This window comes from Cottoperca gobio, chromosome 9 (assembly GCF_900634415.1).
Source record: "Cottoperca gobio chromosome 9, fCotGob3.1, whole genome shotgun sequence".
Taxonomy (NCBI): domain Eukaryota; kingdom Metazoa; phylum Chordata; class Actinopteri; order Perciformes; family Bovichtidae; genus Cottoperca; species Cottoperca gobio.
The window spans coordinates 1,932,414-1,953,447 of record NC_041363.1 but is presented as its reverse complement, the minus strand read 5'-3'; the positions used below and the strand labels follow the sequence as shown (position 1 = coordinate 1,953,447).

At 43.9% G+C, this 21,034-nt stretch overlaps 1 protein-coding gene across 1 annotated transcript; it reads right to left on the bottom strand.

The window, feature by feature from the left end:
* Window positions 1-4,765: 4,765 nt before the first annotated feature.
* On the bottom strand, window positions 4,766-18,856 carry LOC115014080 (very low-density lipoprotein receptor-like). The gene is made up of 19 exons (XM_029440731.1): window positions 18,749-18,856; window positions 18,470-18,628; window positions 15,938-16,153; window positions 15,622-15,851; window positions 14,906-15,035; window positions 14,294-14,478; window positions 13,207-13,393; window positions 12,622-12,834; window positions 12,003-12,186; window positions 11,259-11,460; window positions 10,459-10,623; window positions 10,074-10,274; window positions 8,973-9,522; window positions 7,564-7,683; window positions 7,308-7,415; window positions 6,991-7,224; window positions 6,154-6,538; window positions 4,920-5,106; window positions 4,766-4,834 (listed from the first exon to the last, which is right to left on the bottom strand). The coding sequence occupies exons 1-19, from the start codon at window positions 18,804-18,806 to the stop codon at window positions 4,805-4,807; spliced, it is 3,744 nt and encodes a 1,247-aa protein (XP_029296591.1). The 5' UTR covers window positions 18,807-18,856; the 3' UTR covers window positions 4,766-4,804.
* Between the last annotated feature and the right edge of the window lie 2,178 nt (window positions 18,857-21,034).

Sequence of the window (21,034 nt, the reverse complement as noted above, 5' to 3'; positions counted from 1 at the left end):
TCATGTAGTTGTTCAGATATTGATAAGTTCTGTTTGTATAAACTCAAGTATGAGACACTAGTACACTTGAGTTATGATCTTTTATCACTTTCATTGATAAATCTATCTGTAATCTAAAGTACTGGTTGGGCCTTTTAACCTGGTGGCAGTGGGAACATGTTCTGATTCTTGCCTGTTATGATATAATAGACATAATTACAACTGCAACACATGCACTTAACTATGAAGTACTTCCTGCTCATATTTTACAGTCCTGTCGTTTCTGGTGCGGCTGCTGGGACACACGGCGCTTGAATCTCCGTTACTTAATGACCGTAATACAAACTCCCAATAAAAAACATTTTATTAAACTGTTGTCTTCTGAAACGATCATTGAATTAGAGATCAGAGCTTTTAATCACATGTTCAGCTGCCCACATGAATACATCTGAGGTGTTAGTACAGCAGTCATAACAACCCTGATGTTATAACAGCTGTAGTCGGGACATTACCTTCATAACCGGGTCAAACTCATGTTAGTTCAGGAGCCACATGCAGCACAATGTGATCTCAGGTGGGCCGGACCAGTACCACCACAGCATGATAACCTGTACACAACAACAACTCCACATGTTCCCTTTGTTTTAGTGCAAAACAAGTTCATTCTGAAGATGTTCAAGTTTGATCTTTTTACTAAACATGAACCTGAAACTTCTTAAGAAAGAAAGTTGCAATTTCAACAATATAATCAGTTTATCATTTCCACATGTTACAACTCACTGATCAGTGTGTCTACAAAGAACATCGTGTCTCAGGATTTTACTTTATGATCAGAACAACTCATCTTTACACTTTGCAAAGTCGTCCTGTATGTTTGACACTCCTGCTTCAAGCTTCTGCAAAATGTAGTTCAACTACTAGTTTAATTACAGGTACGTTTCTATATTTATACAGCACATGTCAGACACACAATTACATACACAAGACAGTTCATAAGAGAAACTAAACTAAACATTGGAACTACAGTACGTGTAACAAGTTCACCCCGCCCCAACCCTGGATATTACAATAACAAAGCATGAAGACAGCACTATGATTAATAGATTCATGTCAAACAATAACATGCAGCAGAACTGAAACGCATCACTTGCTGTCTCCTCGGGCTGGACCCGGCTCAGGGGTGGAGAACTGGAACGTGAAACAAACAGGAACACCGGTCAGGGCGGTGCTGATGGGGACTGGCAGGGGTGGTGCTGTGGAGAAAGGTGGATGTGTTGCTGTGATGATGTGTGGAGGGGCACCCTGGGGGGCTTCTGCATCTGGCAGCACGTGTGCAGGATCAGAGTCAGGCGTGTCCTGAGAAACGGCCAGAGCAGCTTGTGGAGGATCAGCTGGCATGAGCTGTGACCCGTCCGCGGAGGTTTGTGGGTCCTCAGGGTCCGGCAGGGCTGAAGGGTGGAGCATGGCTGCTGAAGGGCCCTCGTCTGCAGAGGGAAGGAGGGCTGCGGGGGGGTCGGTCTCCTCCATCGCATTGGGCATGTCTGTGCCCGTCAACGCCGGCTGCAGGGGTTCAAGTGAAGGCCCAACACGAGCCTCCTCGGAAGAGGAATTTGTCTCACTGGACTCTGATGCCTCGGACGAATCCCCCCCCTCACGTAGACACACCTGTGGTGCAACAAGGACACTATTAAAGGAGTATTCACCCGCACAATGACCATTTATACACTTTATCACGCTGTTTCCTTGCCTCCACGGTGAAGGAAGAACACAAACTTAGAAAAGTCTTGAAGTAAATGGGGCTACACTACATCAACACATCCTCACTCACTCATCCACTCATGCTCACTACCTCACTACAGGTTACTCTCTAAAGTCTCAGCCTTTCAGTCACCACTTGTTCGTCCTCAGTGTTTAAAAAGTGCAGTTTTAGTGAAAGGTGTGTAAAGCATCGACTGGATAAGTGAGACTTTATTATTCTGCTTGTGTTGTGTATAGTTTTGTTTAAAGCGGCTCCTTTTACTTCAAATCAAGACTTCTGATTCTTTGTTCTCTGTGGAGTCAGAAGAGACGAATAAAGTTTTCTTCAAGGAAACACAAGGTGAGTCATTGATTTAAAATGATCATTTTGTGGGAGAAGTTGTCCTTTAACAAGTGATAAGTCCTCTTGTGTTGCTCGGTGGGTTCAGCAGAACTCACTGGTTTGGACACCGCCACAGTCACCATGAAGACGACACAAAGTGTCCTCAGAGCTGCCATTGTTGTCGTTCCTGTATTTGCTGAAACACATAAAACATAAGCAGTATACAGTATGTGGTGCATCTACTCCACTACTTTCACAGGGACATTGTGCTTTTATCTCCACTACATTGACCAACAGACACTTAAAGTGATGGACAAAGTAATTTGTGGAATTAAGTTTAAAACGGGGTTAAAAAAGTGCATTTTCTTATTAAAAAGTAAAAAAGTGTTTTTTCCTTTTCAATTCAAATCCACTGAACACTTTAAAAATAAATAAACTTGTCACGTGCTTTATTCTTATTTAGAAAAATTAAATAAAAAATATATATATATATATATATATATATTTTGCATAATGAATACTTTCATTTCTAATACTCTTAGTACATTTTGTGATACCTTTATTTAAATAAAAATAAAATAGTGTAAGTAACATTTTGAATGCAGGATTATTATGTGTAATTTAGAAAGAAAATGTAAACGAGTTGATTGACATTAAAAACAAATTAAATATTCTAATTAGTGATTACACTCAACTACAAATTAAATAAATATAAATAAATGCTGCTCAGAATTATTTTCAAACAAATTGACATTAAAAACAGATATAAAATATGAAAAACTGCTCACAGATTAAAATATAATTATACAATATTTGGCTAAATCAAAACACTAAGTACATTTTGTGAAACACCTAACAATTCAAATGTAGGACTTTTAATTCCTCCACTCAGCTCAATAGAAATGTTCTTTCAAACTAAGGCGTCAAACAGGCGTTCAGATGAATTATTGGATGAAATAGCGTTCCTACCTCAGTGCGTTGCGCGTCTCAAAGCTCATTTCTTCTCTCGTGCATTGCGCGTCTTTTTATACGGCTGTTGATAATGTGCGGGTACAACAAACCAATAATTCATCATCTGGTTCAAGTCTTCAGAATTATTCACAGCTCTGTCTCGCCAACAACTCAAACTACATCATTAAACACCCCGGACACCGCTCAATGAGAGGGCGCTGAACATTCTTACAGTATAATAAGAAGCAGCAGAAGGGCCCAGTCAGAAGCAAAGTAAACATGTTTTGTGGTTTTGGTCTGAACAATGGGAAGAATCCACTTTAGACTTTAAATACATGTCAGGATTTATTTTTATGTCAATGCAGACTCATAACAAGCCGCATCTCCCTAACCGAACTGCCAAAGTATCCACAAATTCAGCTTTTTTATTATGAATTAGAAACATGGCCTCCTGAATTCACACCCATATCTATTCATTCTCACGATTTACAATAGAATACATTTCTTTACCAAATGTACGAGTCAGGAACGTGAGCATCAAAGGCGTCACATAGCAACACACGTCTTCACTTCGTGGCTGATTACACCAAGAAAGATGAATGTAATTTGTCCCGTCTAAAGGTGCAACAGCGTTACTATGATGAGCAGAGTGTGTGTCAGTGATTTAATCAGCTGTGTGTTTACAGACCTGCAGGCCTTTATGTACCAATATCAGAATATCACCAGAGAACATTTACTCCAAATTATACTGGCAAGACATTGAGTAAACAGCATTTTGATATTGTAATTGCTTTGAGCTGGAGCCTTAAACTATTTGCAAAGTAGCCGTCAGATAAGTGACGTAAAAAGCGTACCGTTTCTCAAATCTAGAAGTTTAAAGTTGAATATAATGGTGATACTCGTACCTCAAAACTGTACTTAATTATATTCTAAAGCCACAGTACGTGAGCAATAGCTTTAGTAAAATACCCACAGCAGGGATTCGAGCTAAATGCTAGCATCAGCATGCTCAGGTCAACTGGGTAGCATGTTAACATTAGCATGCTAACATTATCATGAAACACAAAGCTCAACTGATGGGAATATCTTTATCAGTCGTTGGACATTTGTTCCCACAATAGTGCCAGAAGAACCAATTGCACGATGGCCGAATTACAATTAATCTAGATTGTTCTAAAGCAACACCATCTCCCAGTCTGGCTGAAGCTTCTCACATGTGAAGTTGCCATTCCTCACTAAACTGAACATTTGCGTTTTGGACTGCTGAATGGAGACATTTGAAGAAGTCACGTTAGGCTCTGCTCATTTCAAACCCATCATTTGGTCCATAAAGTGTCAAACAGTAATCTGCAGATTATTCAATAATGAAAATAAATTTCAGCCTTTTATGAAACATTTAAATATGGTGTAAAATAAGTGGTCAATAACCTAAGCATCTGCAGCCATGTCCCCCCCTTCAGGATTCAGGATTCAGGAGATTACGCAAAACTGTTGAGCATTTTCTGCACTTCGCTCCCAGATCCATCTTGTTCCATGTAGGTCATCCTAGAGCTGCTGAGGTTCAGCAATGAGGACGACAGGAGAACCTGGTGGTCACCGACCTCTGATGTTACCCTTTAACCATCTACCATTAAAAAAAAGTTATTTTGATCAGTGAACAATGCAGTCGGCGTTATAACCACCAACTCTGTTAGTCTGTCAACAATTCAACATTGGTGGTCTAACTAACCGTAAATAACTTCACAGGAAACAGTGGAAAATGCAGAAGGTTTATTTAAAACGTTTGCCCATGAATCAACTCCCGTCCACAGAAGACACCGCTTCCTGCAAAGAAAGAAAAGTCAGACCGCCATCCCACAAGCTTAGCAACAAACTGTGAACCCGTTTATGGAGTTTATGGGAGGTCCACCTCTGGTTTGTGTGCATCAGCGTCTGCGGGGGCTTCTGGTGAACTGGGGGCTTCTGGTGAACTGGGGGCTTCTGGTGAACTGGGGGCTTCTGGTGAACCGGGGGCTTCTGGTGAACCGGGGGCGGTCTCCGCTTTGCTCTCCAGGTCAGCCATGCTCATGTCCTTCGCTGCTGCTAAGCTAGCTCTCCTGCATGGAGGCAATACACAATCAGTCCTGTGCTCTCCGGTGGCAAACATTCAACACCATCTGCACAGACAGGTAGAGATACTTTATATTGTTCGCTCAGGAAAAAAGGACTTTCGGTTTATTTTAGTCACGCTAACAGTGTAGCAATGTCAGACTGAAATATTGCAACTTATGGATGATTGCCGGAGGATGAAGCGTAGCAACACCCTGACTTCTCTAGCGCCACTGTGAGGTAGATTTCGCCTCAACAACCATTGTATGGATTGCATTGGAATTAGTTGTTTCAGACAAGTAGGACCATTAGAAGCTGAAGTTTGATCCCATAACAATTTGCATTTGTCAAATTCTTTGGTTTATGACCCAAAACTTAACACTAAAGTATTTCCCGGCTGTACTTCGTTTATGGTACTAGTTAGACAATCTTAGCTCGCAAACCAGTGCTGCGGTCCAAGTATAGGCAATACAATTAAGTCCAATTTCTTTTCTGCTCTATTGTTCTTTGACCTTGATAGAAATCATGGAGAATTATTAAGAACTTCTAAAAGGACAACTTACACAAGGCTACGCAATTAAGTGACGGCGGATGTTATCGATGCACGTCTGCCATTGTCAACCAATTCTTCCGAAGATGGCTTTCTAAAAGATCATCCTGTAGATACGCGTTGTTTCATGCAAGCTATATTAATGAGGACAACTCAGTGAAAAGTAATAGGCTACCAGTCACAAGTTAAATTAAGTTGTCGTCACATTGTAAGTGGTTGCTCATGTCCACTCGTTTATCGACATGAATCCCAATTTGTATGAAAATCATTAAATTCAGACTTTGTTTGTGAACAGCCGAATCTCTAAACGTTGCTGCAGCATGGATGTTTGGGACGGCATCATCTCCTTTGGTAAAGGATGTACCCTATGCTAAAGGAGATAAGGAAGCATTGAAACCTTTCCTTAACATTAGAGAATGCAACCAGCTTTTATCATGGCTGCCACTTGGATACTTTTTGGTCATCTCACTCAGGAACCTTCCTAACTCTTCTTAATCAGACACACCTTGCGTTGGCACTCTTCCGTCTAACCACCACTGCCATCACAGCTATAACCACCACTCCTACACAGAGCCCCGCAATGGCGTAGACAAGTGGACTCTGCAGGTTCTTCAGGAGATTGTCTTGACAGGAATCACCGCTGTAGAGCAGTGAACACACACACGAAGTGTCTCCATTGGTCTCCACACAGCGTCCATTGCCACTGCAGCGTATCTGGCTGCACTGCAGGGCGTCCAGGTTCCTGAGCTGAAGGTTTACGTCCAGGGTGGTGTTCAGGCCTTGGACTTCAGAGAGAGGAGTTACAAGGGACGGACGAGGAGGAGGAGAGGCGCTGTTGGGCTCTGTGGGCGCAGGGACCGCCGCTACAGTCGGCCGCTTCAGGCTGTCACCTAAAAGAGGATTAGTTTAGGTTATTTTAGATTATGACCAAGCACCATTTTTAGGGGACCAAAATGTTAAGTGTTCAGTTGTACTTCAGGGCTCCATCCTCTCGTCTTCTCGTTGTCATTTTTGGTTCCAAAAGAAAAAGAGCTTGCGTCTAGATGGTTATCCTAGATTTGAGCAAAACTCACACCTCTATACCATAAAAGTATTTACCAAAGCATACACATCCAGACAATAAATTAGGTTCTGGATTAGTCTCACTTTTCTTCAGACAAGGAAACTTATTTGTGAGAGTTTTGCTAATCAAAGGTTACCAGCTAGACACAACCTTTAAAATCACGAACACGAGGCTTCAGAATGTCCCACAAACCAATGGGTGACGTCAGTGACTACATCCACTTCTTAAATACAGTTAAGACATTAGATCCATTCTCCAGTTCTTATTAATAAGACTCACAGTGCTTGTCCGAGTGGTTATGGCAGTCAACATGTCCATTACAGAACTTCTCAACAGGCTGACATGAGAGTTGATCCGGACAGGCCCGGCTGCCATTGGGGCAGCGCTGCTCCGGGCTGCAGTGGGTGGCATTCACAAGGACGTGGTCATGGGCACACTTGCATGTCCGACCTTTTGGGGTGGCGAGGCACAAGTGCTGGCATTTGCCGTTGTTTTCTGTGCACAGGTTTGAACCTGTGAAAAAGTGTCAGTCACCTGGAGTTTGTGATGGTTACCAACTCTTAGACCAGCATCAAATCAGTAGTTTTCTTACGTACCCGTTTGACTGGACTGGCTGAAAGCCTTCAAGCTGACCACCTCTGTGCTGATCTCAAACCACAACTGGTTTTTCTGCTGCTCATCTCTGTACCACAGTCTCGTCTTGTCTGCAGGATAGACATGTAGCTACATTAGAACTTTAAAACGGAAACATTGAAAGATGTTTGCAACTCAAAGTTATGTTGAACAGTGTCACCTCCTGGTAGTTGAACAGGTAATTAGGTGTTATTTTAAATTTACTATACGAGTTATTACCACCGAGTGTCATCCAGAACAGTGTGTCATCACTCAGCGCCACAGCAGCCAGCCCATCACCGGTCTTCAACTCTTTGTATCCAGAACCATTAAGCTGGGCAGAGCCTATGGTCCCTAAACCTGGGCAAGAATCAGAGCCATGTTATCGCTTCTCTAAACAAATTACAGCTTTATTCCAAATAGTTTTTGACTTTCAAGGCATGAAAACATCTTAAGGGATAGTTTTGATGTGGGGTTGTATGAGGTACTCATCCATATGCTGTGTATTCCTACAGTAGATGGCAGTTTAAGAAGCAGAAACGGCTACGAGCACGGAAGCCAAGTACTTTTACTGCTGTGGATGGGGACAATGTCAAAAATATAGTTTAAATACACACTATTTTCATCACTTTACCTTGCTGTCGGAGAGCCCTTTCTGACAAGGAACTGACTCAGTTCTCTCTTCAAAGCCACCAGACTCTATTGACAAAGTCACTTTACCTCGCAGGACACAGGGGTTGCTGGTCTACCGACGCCTTGATCTGTTAGTTTGGTTAAACTTCACTAAAGTCGCGCAATATCACAATCGAGGCAGACCTTGGTGTGTTCCAAGTGTTAAAATGACTTTTCAATAATGTCCGATGACTTCGGTGTGAGCAGATGAGCATAGATGACCGCTTCAGTTCTCAGAACGCGCCGACAGCAAGGTAAAGTGGTGAAAATATTCTAAATATAGAATATACTGATTTGGTGGATAAAATACATTTTGCTGCTGCCCCCATGTCCACAGCAGCACATTAATTACTGTGAAGTAAATAACTCCTGATCGTATTAATCCACACTTGAAAGACTGTCATATGTATTTGTCTACCTCAATCAATATGTATTTCTGCACTATTATGTATTACGAGCACAATATTGAATGTAAACACAGTAGGAACACTTCCCCTTTAAGAGAACAGGTCAACAACCATCACTTCCTGACTCTGCTGACCAAGGCACGTGATGGCGCCAACGGGGACCAATGAGGAGAAGGTCAACGCCTTCACCATGTATTTATCCATATGTTTACGATCCTTTGTACACACTTTCACAGAGCCGTGAGACAGCAACCTGGGTTTTCTTTCAGTCTGGAGACAGTGATGTGATTAGTGTCCTCAGCCGAGAAGTATTTTCCATGTTTGACTTATCACGTTAATAAATATGTCGATTTAACTAGAAGATTGCCGCTTTGATTCGACATTCAAGCTCCAATTTCTTCAACATTAGCTTCCTCTTGTACTATTGGCAGTTTCTTCAAACTGGGGGTGTGCTGACATCTACTGTAGGCCATACATCGACTATGGTCAAGTACCCCACTTCAAAACATCCAAACTATCTCTTTGAACAAAACTTCACAAGCACACAGAACATCTGCAACACATTCTCACCCTCGTCAGCCCAGTAAATTGTATCCCCATCATTGGAGAAGACCAGAGATGTGGGCTGGTTAGCATCCTTCCAAACCACATGCCGCCCAGCACCGTCCATGTTGGCACACTCTACACTGGCACCAGTATCAGTCCCCTGCAGGCCCAGGTTAGTAAAACAAACTCTGCCATTGGGAGGGTGGAGGGCGATGGACTCCACCCTACCAATACCTTCCTTTATGAGAACAGCAGAGTATGCACCGGTGACCGAGGTGACCTGCAGGTGGGGCTGTTTGTTGCTGCTCCAGTAGACGTTAAGAGTTACCCAGTCAAGGGCCATGGCAGTGATGGCGTCGCCCTGGAGTTTTAGAAGCTGCCCTCGAAAGGACAAGTCTGAACCCTTCAGCTTGAAGGAGCTCAGCGATGTTGTACCGTCGTCCGTCAAGAACAAGGTGTGGTCACGCATGCTGTAGTCCATGATGGCTGCCTCGTTGACGCTGGGCACCTGCAGGGCCAGGTGTTCAGGCCAGGTGTTCAGCTCTCCTAATGTGTGTCGAGACTGCAAGTAGATCTAAGAGTAGATACAAGAGTAGAATCAATGCATTTCCTTTAAAGTAAACGGTTAAAGCAAATTAAACTTAATGCAATATCCTTTGTTTTAGCTAAATTAGCATATAAGCAGGGTTTTTACTGATTGTTGGAACTGGTGGCTTTGAGGAGATAATTTATTAATGTAAAAAACATACAATTAATGCCAATTGTCTAAATACTTGTTGATTTTTATTATTTATATCTCTATATTCACTTCGAAGTTTGCGAAACATCAGGGAAATCTACTCAATGGCCACAACCTTTACCTCATTATTATTATTAATAATAATAATAATAATAATAATGGATTTGGTGTTAATGCAGCATTTTGTTTATTTGCAAACAAGTTAATCCCTCCTGGTCACTTGTTTCCATCACTGGCGATCGGAGCCAATAAATATCGTGACTACTGCGGAGACATTTGTTCTGGGAATGATGCAGATTGTAACCGTTCCCACAGGAGACAAAAGCCAGATCTAAAGAGGGTTTTTTGTCCACCGTTAGGGGCTTTACTGTGCGCTGTAGGAATACCTGTGTGACGGTGGCGGGAGACAGCATCAGCAGGAACGCTGAATTGACCGGGCTGGAGCAGGTCAGGCCATCCTCAGCCAGTAACGGACCAGAGGGACACTTGCACACAGCCTTGTTTCGCGGGGCCAACACACACATGTGGGAACAGCCCATCTTCTCACAGGGGCTCTCGATGCCCATCTGGAGCAATGGATGGAGGATCTGCAAACAAGTGTTAAAGCTTTATTGCACCTTACAGAAAAACAGATCCCTGGATTGTGCGCATGGGAGGAGCTGCCGTGAGCACTTTACACTCATGATGCAGATTTAGCTACAGGCTATATTACAATACCAGGTCCAGTTCCACCTGTGCCTAAACATCCACAAGTCTGAGCATTTCACTCACCTTCACACCAAAAGGTTGTCTGAGTCTTTTCAGGAGAACGTGAAGGTTTTTGCCAGAGTTTTTATGCGCAGCCAGCACTACTCGCTTCTTCGCATCGGACCAGTAGAGCATGTCATTGAACACGGCCAGCGAGAACGGGTTGGTGCTCTCCTTCATCTGTAGAATCTAAACATTACATTAAAAAACTATTTATTGACAAGATTAATTATGTAGGACGAGTAATTTATGCTCAGGCCATTTTGGACAAAAACCTCCCATGAAGTGCAACTTCTAGTTAGAGGGCAGGATGACCTTTAAAAAGCTTTGCCGCCAAGAACACAATATTTTTTATTCTTAATGTAATAAAAATTGATAATGTTAGAATGTTTCTGAAACAGTTGTCTTTAAATCACTTTTTCAAGCAATTTATTTTTTAATGAAAATGTTTCGAGCAACAGGCGCCATCTCAAATACCCATAATGCATATAAAAAACACGCGACACGCCAAACCCATTTGCCTGTAGGTAATCAAATAAAAACAAAATGCTTTGTACGTCTCAGAAATACTGAAAGCATACGTGATCTTTACCTTCTGTTGCAAAACATTTGTTTAGGAAAGTTGCTTAATTAAATAACCATCAAGTTCGAGAAGTCGTGTTCGTCAGCAGCTCATGTAATAACCATCTAATCACCATCATATCTAATAATCTATGAGCAAAATGTTATTGTTCAGATGTTTTATAACCTTTTTGGTTTAACAGTTTTGACTGATTAACTTATGAAAGATCAAACAACAATAAGTTATTTGTTGTGTGTTTTACCCGAATGTCTTCTCCGTCCAGTGTTGCAGATCCGATGGCCTTCAGCCTCTCGTCCGTCCAGTAGACCCTCTCAGAGACAGAGTCCACGGCCACGCCGCCCGGCCAGCCCAGACTGGAGTTCACCAACACCTTCCTCTCCGAGCCGTCCATCCCGGCACGCTCTATCTTCACCACGTTACCAATCTCTGTCCAGAACATCAACCTGGGAGACAGAAGTTACCAAAGAGACGACATGCTGTCTGAGAGGAATACTGAGTATGAGGAAGAGTTTGCTGCGAGTCAAAGATGAGCATTAACGTAACGTCACTGCTTCACAAGTCTGTGAGTCCGAAGGGTTTTAAATAAAGCTTTGTGTTTGAAGTGAGCATCGAGTGGATAAGAGACGTTATTCTGAACGAGAGTTTGTAAACTGATGTTCAGATAGTTTTTCCATTTACTTCAATCCACTTTAGAATCACTATCTTTGATTCTTCGCTCACCGTGGAGGCAGTGGCGGTTCTAGACCAATATCACTGGGGGGGGGGGGGAGGGGGGCCTGGCTGGGGCCAAGTGTTTTGTAAGGGGTACATAAACGAAGCAGTGTTCAAGCCTTCAATATTTTTAGTTAAGTATAAATAATCGGGCACAACAAAAATACCATGATTGGTATTGTACAATATTCGTTCGGAGGGGGGCCACAGGTGGGTCCAGGCTCAGTGTTACAGGGGCACTGGCCCCTGTTGAGGTAAATGACGTCATGCTGACCCTTTCTGTGGCAGCAGCGCCAGAGAGCGCGGCAGATCCAGGTCTTCATCCAGGATGACGCTGCGGTCCACGGACTTCACGGAGCCTTTCGACAGTCTGATGGCAACGATCTGACTGTTCACGCCGTCGATCCAGTACAGGTTCCTCCCGAGCCAGTCCACAGCGACAGAATCCGCCCGGACACCTGCAGGAAACAGTCATGAGGACGGATCCTCATGAAGGACAGTGAACGCCTCTGCATCAGCATTAATAAATGTCAGATCACCTTCACAGGTCACATGATTCTTTTCTCCATTAATTGGTTGATTGGGCTCAAAGTGCCACCCAACCAACAAACTCAAAAATAAAGTCAATAAAATTATTTAAAGTAGTAACGCTGGTGCTTAGGATTTGTTTAATTACTGTAACAGTTTATATATTATAAAAAATAAAATGCAAATCTCACATTTGAGAAGTTTGAACCCTGAAATGTTTGTGTGAAAAATATTTTCATTAGAGACAAGAAATGCTTTTATAGCCCAACTCTAATTTAAGATTTAAAACCATCAGATAAACTTCCCTCTGAAATGTAGAGTAGAAGAAGACTCAACAGAACTCATTAGTCCCCTACAACACAGACCTTTAATGAAGGTCCCGGTGGTCTTCTGGTCCAGCGAGGACCACCTGACGCTCTCCGTGTCCAGACTGACCCAATAGACCCTCCGCTCCCTCCAGTCGTAGTCCAGGGAGAGGATGGCCTTCTTGGCCGGGGACGCCAACACATCCAGGTTGCCGCTGCGCAGGCCGAGCAGGAAGAGGTCCGTTTGGACCGACGACAACAGGAAGGGTTCGACTGAGGGCCGAGAAGAGGATCATTCTGGTGCTCGCATCATGTTAAGGACAGTCCCACAGAGAGGGGGCATGTATTAAACCAGATGCATGTACAAATAGAAGAGTGCACTCTCAGCTCCTTACAGTCGAGCTGCTGGTGAAGATGTGAAGATGTGAAGATGTGTTCATCTGGTTTACTTTAAGTGATCAGAACAAAGTATCTGCAGACGCTCCAGTTCAAAATTAGACCAAACTTTTCTCTGGATGTCAGTTTTTGTCCAAAATGTGGATTTGTTTAGTAAAGCAGGTTGTCAGAAATGCAGTTAACCATTTTCTGACTTTATAGACAATAATGTTACGTTATAGGCAGGATATAGGCTACGGAGGACTTTACCGGTGATCTTGCAGTGGTGTCCCCCTGCCTCCATTATGTAGCCTGTGTGACAGTCACAGCGGTACGAGCCCTGTGTGTTGATGCACAGCTGGCTGCACACAGCCGGGCTCTGGGCTTCACACTCGTCGACATCAGCGCAGGTCAGCCCGTCCTCCAGGAGCCTGAACCCTGCAGCACAGCCGCAGCGCTGCACAGCAAGAACCATGAGTCAGCTGCAGCGCTCACATTACACTTACAGGGTAAACAAGTCCTCATACAGTCACGAGACTCTGACTTCATTAAGATGCTTTCCTCCCCCAGCACAGTCTTGCAGAAACTTAGTACTACTACATTCACAATTCAGTTGGTACTGCATTGGTGTCTTAATCTTTATGCCACCGAGTGCAGGACAGACGACTTAAAGTGACACTGCAAACATCTCATGAGATTTTCAATATCACGTCTTCTTCAGACGAGAGGAACATGAGAACATCAGAGTGTGTGTGTGTAACTGTGTGTGTAGATTTAAACTCTCCACAGCTACATTACATAACGCCTCATGTACATATTAAACACTTGTAATATAAACTTGTGTTGATGTGAGTCATGAAGTGGGGAAGCTTCATGATATCTGTTAGTTACATGTTTGACCCTGTTCACCTGTAGTGTGTACAACATGTATGACTCTGTTCACCTGTAGTGTGTACAACATGTATGACCCTGTTCACCTGTAGTGTGTACAACATGTATGACTCTGTTCACCTGTAGTGTGTACAACATGTATGACTCTGTTCACCTGTAGTGTGTACAACATGTATGACCCTGTTCACCTGTAGTGTGTACAACATGTATGACCCTGTTCACCTGTAGTGTGTACAACATGTTTGACCCTGTTCACCTGTAGTGTGTACAACATGTATGACTCTGTTCACCTGTAGTGTGTACAACATGTATGACTCTGTTCACCTGTAGTGTGTACAACATGTATGACTCTGTTCACCTGTAGTGTGTACAACATGTATGACTCTGTTCACCTGTAGTGTGTACAACATGTATGACTCTGTTCACCTGTAGCGTCTCCTTTAACCACCATCAGTAACAGACTCACCGTTCCCTGCGGCGTGCTGGAGCAGCTCTGGGAGCAGCGTCTGTCGTCTGCACACTTCGTCTGGCAGCTGCCTCCCTCGTCTGAGCCGTCAGCACAGTTGGAGATGCCGTCACACAGCAGAGCTGCATCCAGGCACTCCTGGCTGCCACAGTGGAACTGGTGAGGGAGGCACGTTACCGGCCCACCTGGTGTACACACACAAACACAAACAGCGATTTACAAGTTTGTTACAATTGAAATAAATTTCAAACCATTTACTGAAACAAACAGATCTAAAGAATGTTTTTAAACTCTTACTGTCTGATTCTATTTGAGCACTTTACTGTCCCCATTCTGTCTCATGCAACATGTTATTTCAGTAGTTGTATTGTTGGACGAGCCTGGGACTCTTATACTATCTTTATGTGACAAACTGCCTGCTGTACAACATACGCTACGCTGAAGGAGATCAGGAAGCACCTTCCTAAGCATTTAGAGAATGTGTGAAGCTTCTCATCACGGCTGCCACTTGGCAAAAATCTCCCTAAAGCAAAATAAATAATTCTACGACCGGCAGAGACGTGAGGAAACGTGGCACTAAAGCGGGATTACATGACGTGTCCATCCACTCACATTCGGTCTCGTCACTGCCATCGTCACAGTCCTCCGTGCCGTCACACCACCAGGCTGTAGGGACGCACCGCGTCTTGGATTTACACGACCACTGGAACGTCCCACATTTCAGAGGAGCCACGGGACAATCCTGGCGAGGAAATCATGGATTATTTTAGATTTGATCTAAAACTGGTCAAACTTCATTTGAAAATGGCGACAATCAGTCGTCGCAGCGAGTTCTGATGTCGGTTTGTACATCCGCTCCTCACCGTGTTCCCTTGAAGGAACCTTTGTTTCTCGTCAGTGAGAATCCAAAGTTTCCTCACTACTGTCCGACGTGTTTAAATATTACGTTCAGTGAAAAGTCGTGTTTGTGAAGGAGTGAGCATCGACTGGATAAATGAGTGAACGTTTAAAGTACGTTTTAATTTAGCTTTGCTGTTAAACTCGGCGCCATTTACTTAAAGTCATCCAGACTTGTGTTTCCTCGCAGGTCTCCACGGCAGAGGAAAAAAGTTCTTTTTTGAACTCGGGGTAACTGAAATATAAACGTTAATTATAAGTGACCACCAGCTCCATGTGTTCTGACCCCGACCTTTGACCTTTCTTCAAGCTGAACACACACGTCGGGCGTCACAATCCCTTTTCACCGTTACAGAAGTTCCACCTCACAAGTAAATATGGTCGTATATAAAACGCAATCCGTCTACTTTAATGTCTCCTTCAGCATCCACCTTCTCATCCGTGCCATCTCTGCAGTCCTGCAGCCCGTCACAGATCCACTCCTGCACCAGACACTCCTTGCTGTGGGGGCAGCTGTGCTTGGTGGTGCAGACCGGCGCCTTGATACAGCCCTCCTCGTCCGAGCGGTCCCCGCAGTCCGGTTGGCCGTCGCAAAGCATTTTGGCCGACACACACTGGCCACTGGTGCACTCGAACTCTCTGGCACTGCAGCTAATGTCAGCTGTGGGGCAAAGAGACAAAAATCACAAACTGTTCCGTGCAAGGAGAGCTGAATAACGGCGAACTTCCTGTTCAGGGACAACGTACCACAGTTGGCCTCGTCACTGCCGTCCAAGCAGTCCCGCTCCCCGTCACAGAGGAAGCTGACGGGAACGCAGCGGCTCTTGCCGTCACACTGGTGAGCGCAGCCCTCCATCTGCTTGGCACATCTCAGTTCATCGGAGCGGTCCTGACACTGAGGCACGCCATCACACACCTGGCTCCGCTCTATACACTTCTGTCCATGCGCACACTGGAACTGGTCTGCAGAGGACATGTGGCATAACTCAGGACGGGGTTTAGTCAGGCTTTAGATATACAAATGATCCTGTGAACTCTTCCTCTTTACATTAACTCTTATACAGACAGAAGTCTGTAGGGGTACACAGGGGCCCAAAGTGTCAGGGACATCCTGGCCTTCACCTACAAAATGTCACGCAAAGAGAAGCGTACCAACCAGGAAGAGACGCAAACACTACAAAGAGACTCGAAACAGCTGCAAAGACTCAGAGTATGGAAGGGGCAAAAATACAAAGAGACACAAAGCAATTACGAAAGAACCAAAACCATCTTACTGCCCTCTGGTGGGAAATATTAGCGTTTTAGCAGCGATCACAACACCAGATTAAAACACCAGATTACCATTTTCACATGCCGAGGAGCATTCTGCCTCATCCGAGCCGTCTGTGCAGTCTGCCTCCCCATCACAGAGGTGGTTGTAGAGGACGCACTGGGTCTGGTCCCTGCAGTGTTTAGAGCCCAGAGGACACTTGATGGGGCGGGAGAGTCCAGCGGAGGAGGGGGGGAGGGCAGCGGAGGAGGGGGGGAGGGCAGAGGAGGAGGGGGGGAGGGCAGAGGGGGGGAGGGCAGCGGAGGAGGGGGGGAGGCCAGCAGAGGTCATCGAGGTCCCTTCATTTTCATCCCTGTCTTCCTCTGATGCAAGATACAAATGGGAAACATTAAGGTGCTGGATGTGATTCTCCTGAGAGAACACAGCACATGTAGGAGGTCCCAAATACATAGGTCAAAAGTACCAGGATGTTGCAGTGGTGGAACCTAATTTAGGTATAATTTACTTCTGCACTACATTTTATTTCCAGCTGTAGTTCCTTTCATCTTAAAAACAACATTTATTAAATACGACTCCTTGTTTTGGATTAAAGGCCCCGATTGTTCTTGTAGCGCACGAGAAGAAATCATCTTGTGTGCATACGAGGACTTTAAGCTACTTTAAATACATTCTGCTGGTGATCACTTCCTCCACCACTGGCATCCGGTCACATTGTGCAGCATGTTAGCCAGCAAGCTATTCTGACCCACAATCCTTTGCACAGCAGATGTGTGAGCAAGAGGGTCAAAGTTCAAGGCGCCTTGAAAGACCAAAGCATGTCCCAACACAACAGCACATACTTTAAGGCCAGCTGCAGTATGAACTAAAAGTACAACGTTTTCAACTGATCATTTTACAGTTTGTTTTTTACCAGTTTTGTGCCCAGATGCATTTTGTTTTCTCATTTATGTTCCATTCATCTCCTACGGTAACTGCTTGTGTGTGACATTATGTTTATATGTACATCGTGCACCCTCTGACACGTCTACCTACCACAGTTTTCCTCGTCGGTGCCGTCCAAGCAGTCCTTCTCTCCGTCACAGAGGAAGTTAGCAGGTAAGCAGCGAGTCGCACCGTCACACTGGTGAACGCAGCCAGCGGTCTGCTTGGAGCACCTCATCTCGTCAGAGCGGTCCTGACACTGAGGCGTCCCGTCACACACCTGCTGCTGGTCGATGCACTTCCTCCCGTGAGCACACTGGAACTGACCTGTTGGATGCAGAGCGTTCAACAGCAGGAGACAACTTATGGCTTCGTCCAGAACAAAGGTGAAGATCTTTGCTTCTAAACGATTGATGCGTTTGAGGTCAAATAGCATTAAAACAGTTGATGATGTACGGTCAGTTTATTATGAGGTACTTTGAAAGCTCTGCAGGAAACCTTTTGTTCACACTGGGAGAAGTTGAACTGCAGCGTGGAAGAAATCTAGTTTGTAAACTAAAGTTCCTAGAAAAAGTTCAAACTACTTTGTTTTTAAAGCGACGCTGTACATGTGATATGAAGCTTTGACTAAATGGAACGCAGAAAATGTCACTTTAGAGTCATCGATTAATCTGCCATTTATATTTCTCAAATCATTTGGTCTATAGAAAAGGTCAGAAGAGAGATTCTGAAGTCTTTGAATGTGTTACTCTCTGTACGAGACTTACGTTAATATAAAACAGACGCTCACTACGAGCTGAAAAAATTAATTAAAGACATTTTTGCATGAACACTTCAGCCAACGCAGAACAGTTTGACTCTTTTGTTGATTGATTAATCGTTGAAGCTCAAATCCCAGGAATGCACATCAGATTTAGATTAAAGTACTTTCCTCATTTTAATCTAATCAAACGTTTGATACCAAATAAAGATTTAAAGTCTTTCTAATCTTATTTATGAACTCATTTCAGTCGTTCACAGAACTGTGTGACAAACGATCCCTCTGATCAAGTAGGTCAAAGCAAACTTCAGGAAAGAGAGTCGAGTACCTTCAGCGCATGCTAACGCACAGTCAGCTTCATCTGAAGCGTCCCGGCAGTCAGCCTCTCCATCACACACGTGGTTGTAGGGGACACACTCAGAGCCATCCTTGCACGGTTTAGCGCCCACGCCACACTTCACTTCTTCACCGCTTCCAGCTGATACAACTGTGTAAAAGTGTTAAAATCATAGCTGATGATGCAGCACGCACTCTGAGTAAATTATAAAGCATGAAGTCTAATCAGGAGATCTTTGTAGATGGTGTAAAAGACGTTTTGGTGCCTCACCTTGCAAGGACCCTGACAGCTGCAGTAAGAATGCACACAGCAACAAACATCCTCCCATCGCCACAGATCAAACGAACCAAATGCTGTCAAAGCAAAAGTGTAGCATTTTATACAGCACCAGGTGAGGCCAATGCAACCCGATTAAACACCTGTGGGAGGGGCGGAGCCATGTCCTCCTGAGCAGCTGTATTACATTACATTACAGTTCATTTAGTCCTTTAGTCATTTTGTCCAAAGCGAATTACAAAAAGTGCAAATATGTATAAGTACAAGTATACAAGTATATACATAAACAAACATAAACAGCTATAACTGATTGATCACCTACTGTTGTATTTTGTGCAAAATGTAAATAATGAGTGAAAATGCTCAATAAAAATAGCTTCAGCTTCCAAACCTCTTATTCAACTCAAATATTGATAATGAGTTGACGATGTGACATGTGGCTCATTCCAGAGTTGGAGGACAATTTAGACGTCAACACTTTTGAAACACTTTTATTTTATTCTTTTTTGTTATGTATTTAGGAAAAACAGATGATAAACAATCAAAAAAGTGATTTGGCAGCAAAGGGATCAAATGTTCTTTTTATTAGACGTTTTATTTGTTGTGTGCCATGTTTTGTGCGACCCTGCGACACATACTCATTAAGCAGAAAAAGGTATTTTAAAAAATATTCTTCAATAAAACTCTTTAATATTAAGTAAATAAAGTCACATTTATATTAAATACTCATGTAGTTTTGGATAAAACTGGTTTAATGTTAATTTAAGCAGCTTTTTTAATCGATCTTGCCCAACTTTTCAATTGTCACAAGTTTCTTTTTACCAATTTCAGTATTTAATTTGAAATATTTGCTCAAATACATTAATTAATTAATTAATTAATCAAGCTATTAAAGGGACATTAGTTTCAACTTTTGTGAGCTGAGAACATTATTTAAGGTTATTTTAACAGAAAATGATACAGTAACAGGGTTGAAATGAGAGTAACAGGGTTGCGTAAAGTAACAGGGTTGAATGGCTACATTACGTTTGGCTGAAGACATAATGTGACAAATAAAAACTCAGGACCACAGAAATGTTGTTTGATAATATTTTATATATATTTTCCAATGAAGGATTAACAGGAAGAGTATCAATGATACATAACAAACATGTCAACACAACAACAAACTGGATATAATCAAATATACACTGGACAAATCTAAAACATGGAGGTCACTGAGGTCGTCAAATAACTCCACAGTGACAAAGGGGGGTTGATGAGATCCGTTCAGAAATGCTGAAGGCTTTGGGTGTTGAGGGGCTGTCTTGGTTGACACGCCTCGTCAATTGCGTGGAAGTCTGGGACAGTGCCTAGGGGGTGGCAGACCGGGGTGGTGGTTCCCCTATTTAAAAAGGGGGACCAGAGAGTGTGTGCCAACTACAGGGGTATCACACTTCTCAGCCTCCCTGGTAAAGTCTACTCCAAGGTACTGGAAAGGAGGGTTCGGCCGGTAGTCGAACCTCTGATTGAAGAGGAACAATGCGGATTCCGTCCTGGTCGTGGAACAACGGACCAACTCTTTACTCTCGCAAGGATCCTGGAGGGGGCCTGGGAGTACGCCCATCCGGTCGACATGTGTTTTGTGGATCTGGAGAAGGCGTATGACCGGGTCCCCCGGGTGATACTGTGGGAGGTGCTGCGGGAGTATGGGGTGAGGGGGTCACTTTTGAGGGCCATCCAATCCCTGTACGCCCAAAGCGAGAGTTGTGTCCGGATACTCGGCAGTAAGTCGGACTCGTTCCCAGTGAATGTTGGCCTCCGCCAGGGCTGCGCTTTATCACCAATCATGTTCGTGATTTTCATGGCCAGGATATCGAGGAATAGTCGTGGAGGAGAGGGGTTGCAGTTCGGTGACCTGAGGATCTCATCGCTGCTCTTTGCAGATGATGTGGTCCTGATGGCATCATCGGTCTGTGACCTTCAACACTCACTGGATCGGTTCGCAGCCGAGTGTGCAGCGGTTGGGATGAGGATCAGCACCTCAAAATCTGAGGCCATGGCTCTCAGCAGGAAACCGGTGGATTGCCTACTCCGGGTAGGGAATGAGCCATTACCCCAAGTGAAGGAGTTCAAGTACCTCGGGGTCTTGTTCGCGAGTGAGGGGACGATGGAGCGAGAGATTGGCCGGAGAATCGGAGCAGCGGGGGCGGTACTACAGTCACTTTACCGCACTGTTGTGACGAAAAGAAAGCTGAGCCAGAAGGCAAAGCTCTCAATCTACCGGTCGATCTTCGTTCC

Excerpts from the sequence above, each read along its gene's own strand:
- LOC115014080 (XM_029440731.1), bottom strand. The coding sequence starts at position 18,806 with ATGGGAGGATGTTTGTTGCTGTGTGCATTCTTACTGCAGCTGTCAGGG. Across the intron at positions 9,523-10,073 it reads CTCCCGCCACCGTCACACAG|ATCTACTTGCAGTCTCGACA; the intron begins GTATTCCTACAG and ends ATCTACTCTTAG. Across the intron at positions 4,835-4,919 it reads CTGATGCACACAAACCAGAG|GAAGCGGTGTCTTCTGTGGA; the intron begins GTGGACCTCCCA and ends CTTTCTTTGCAG.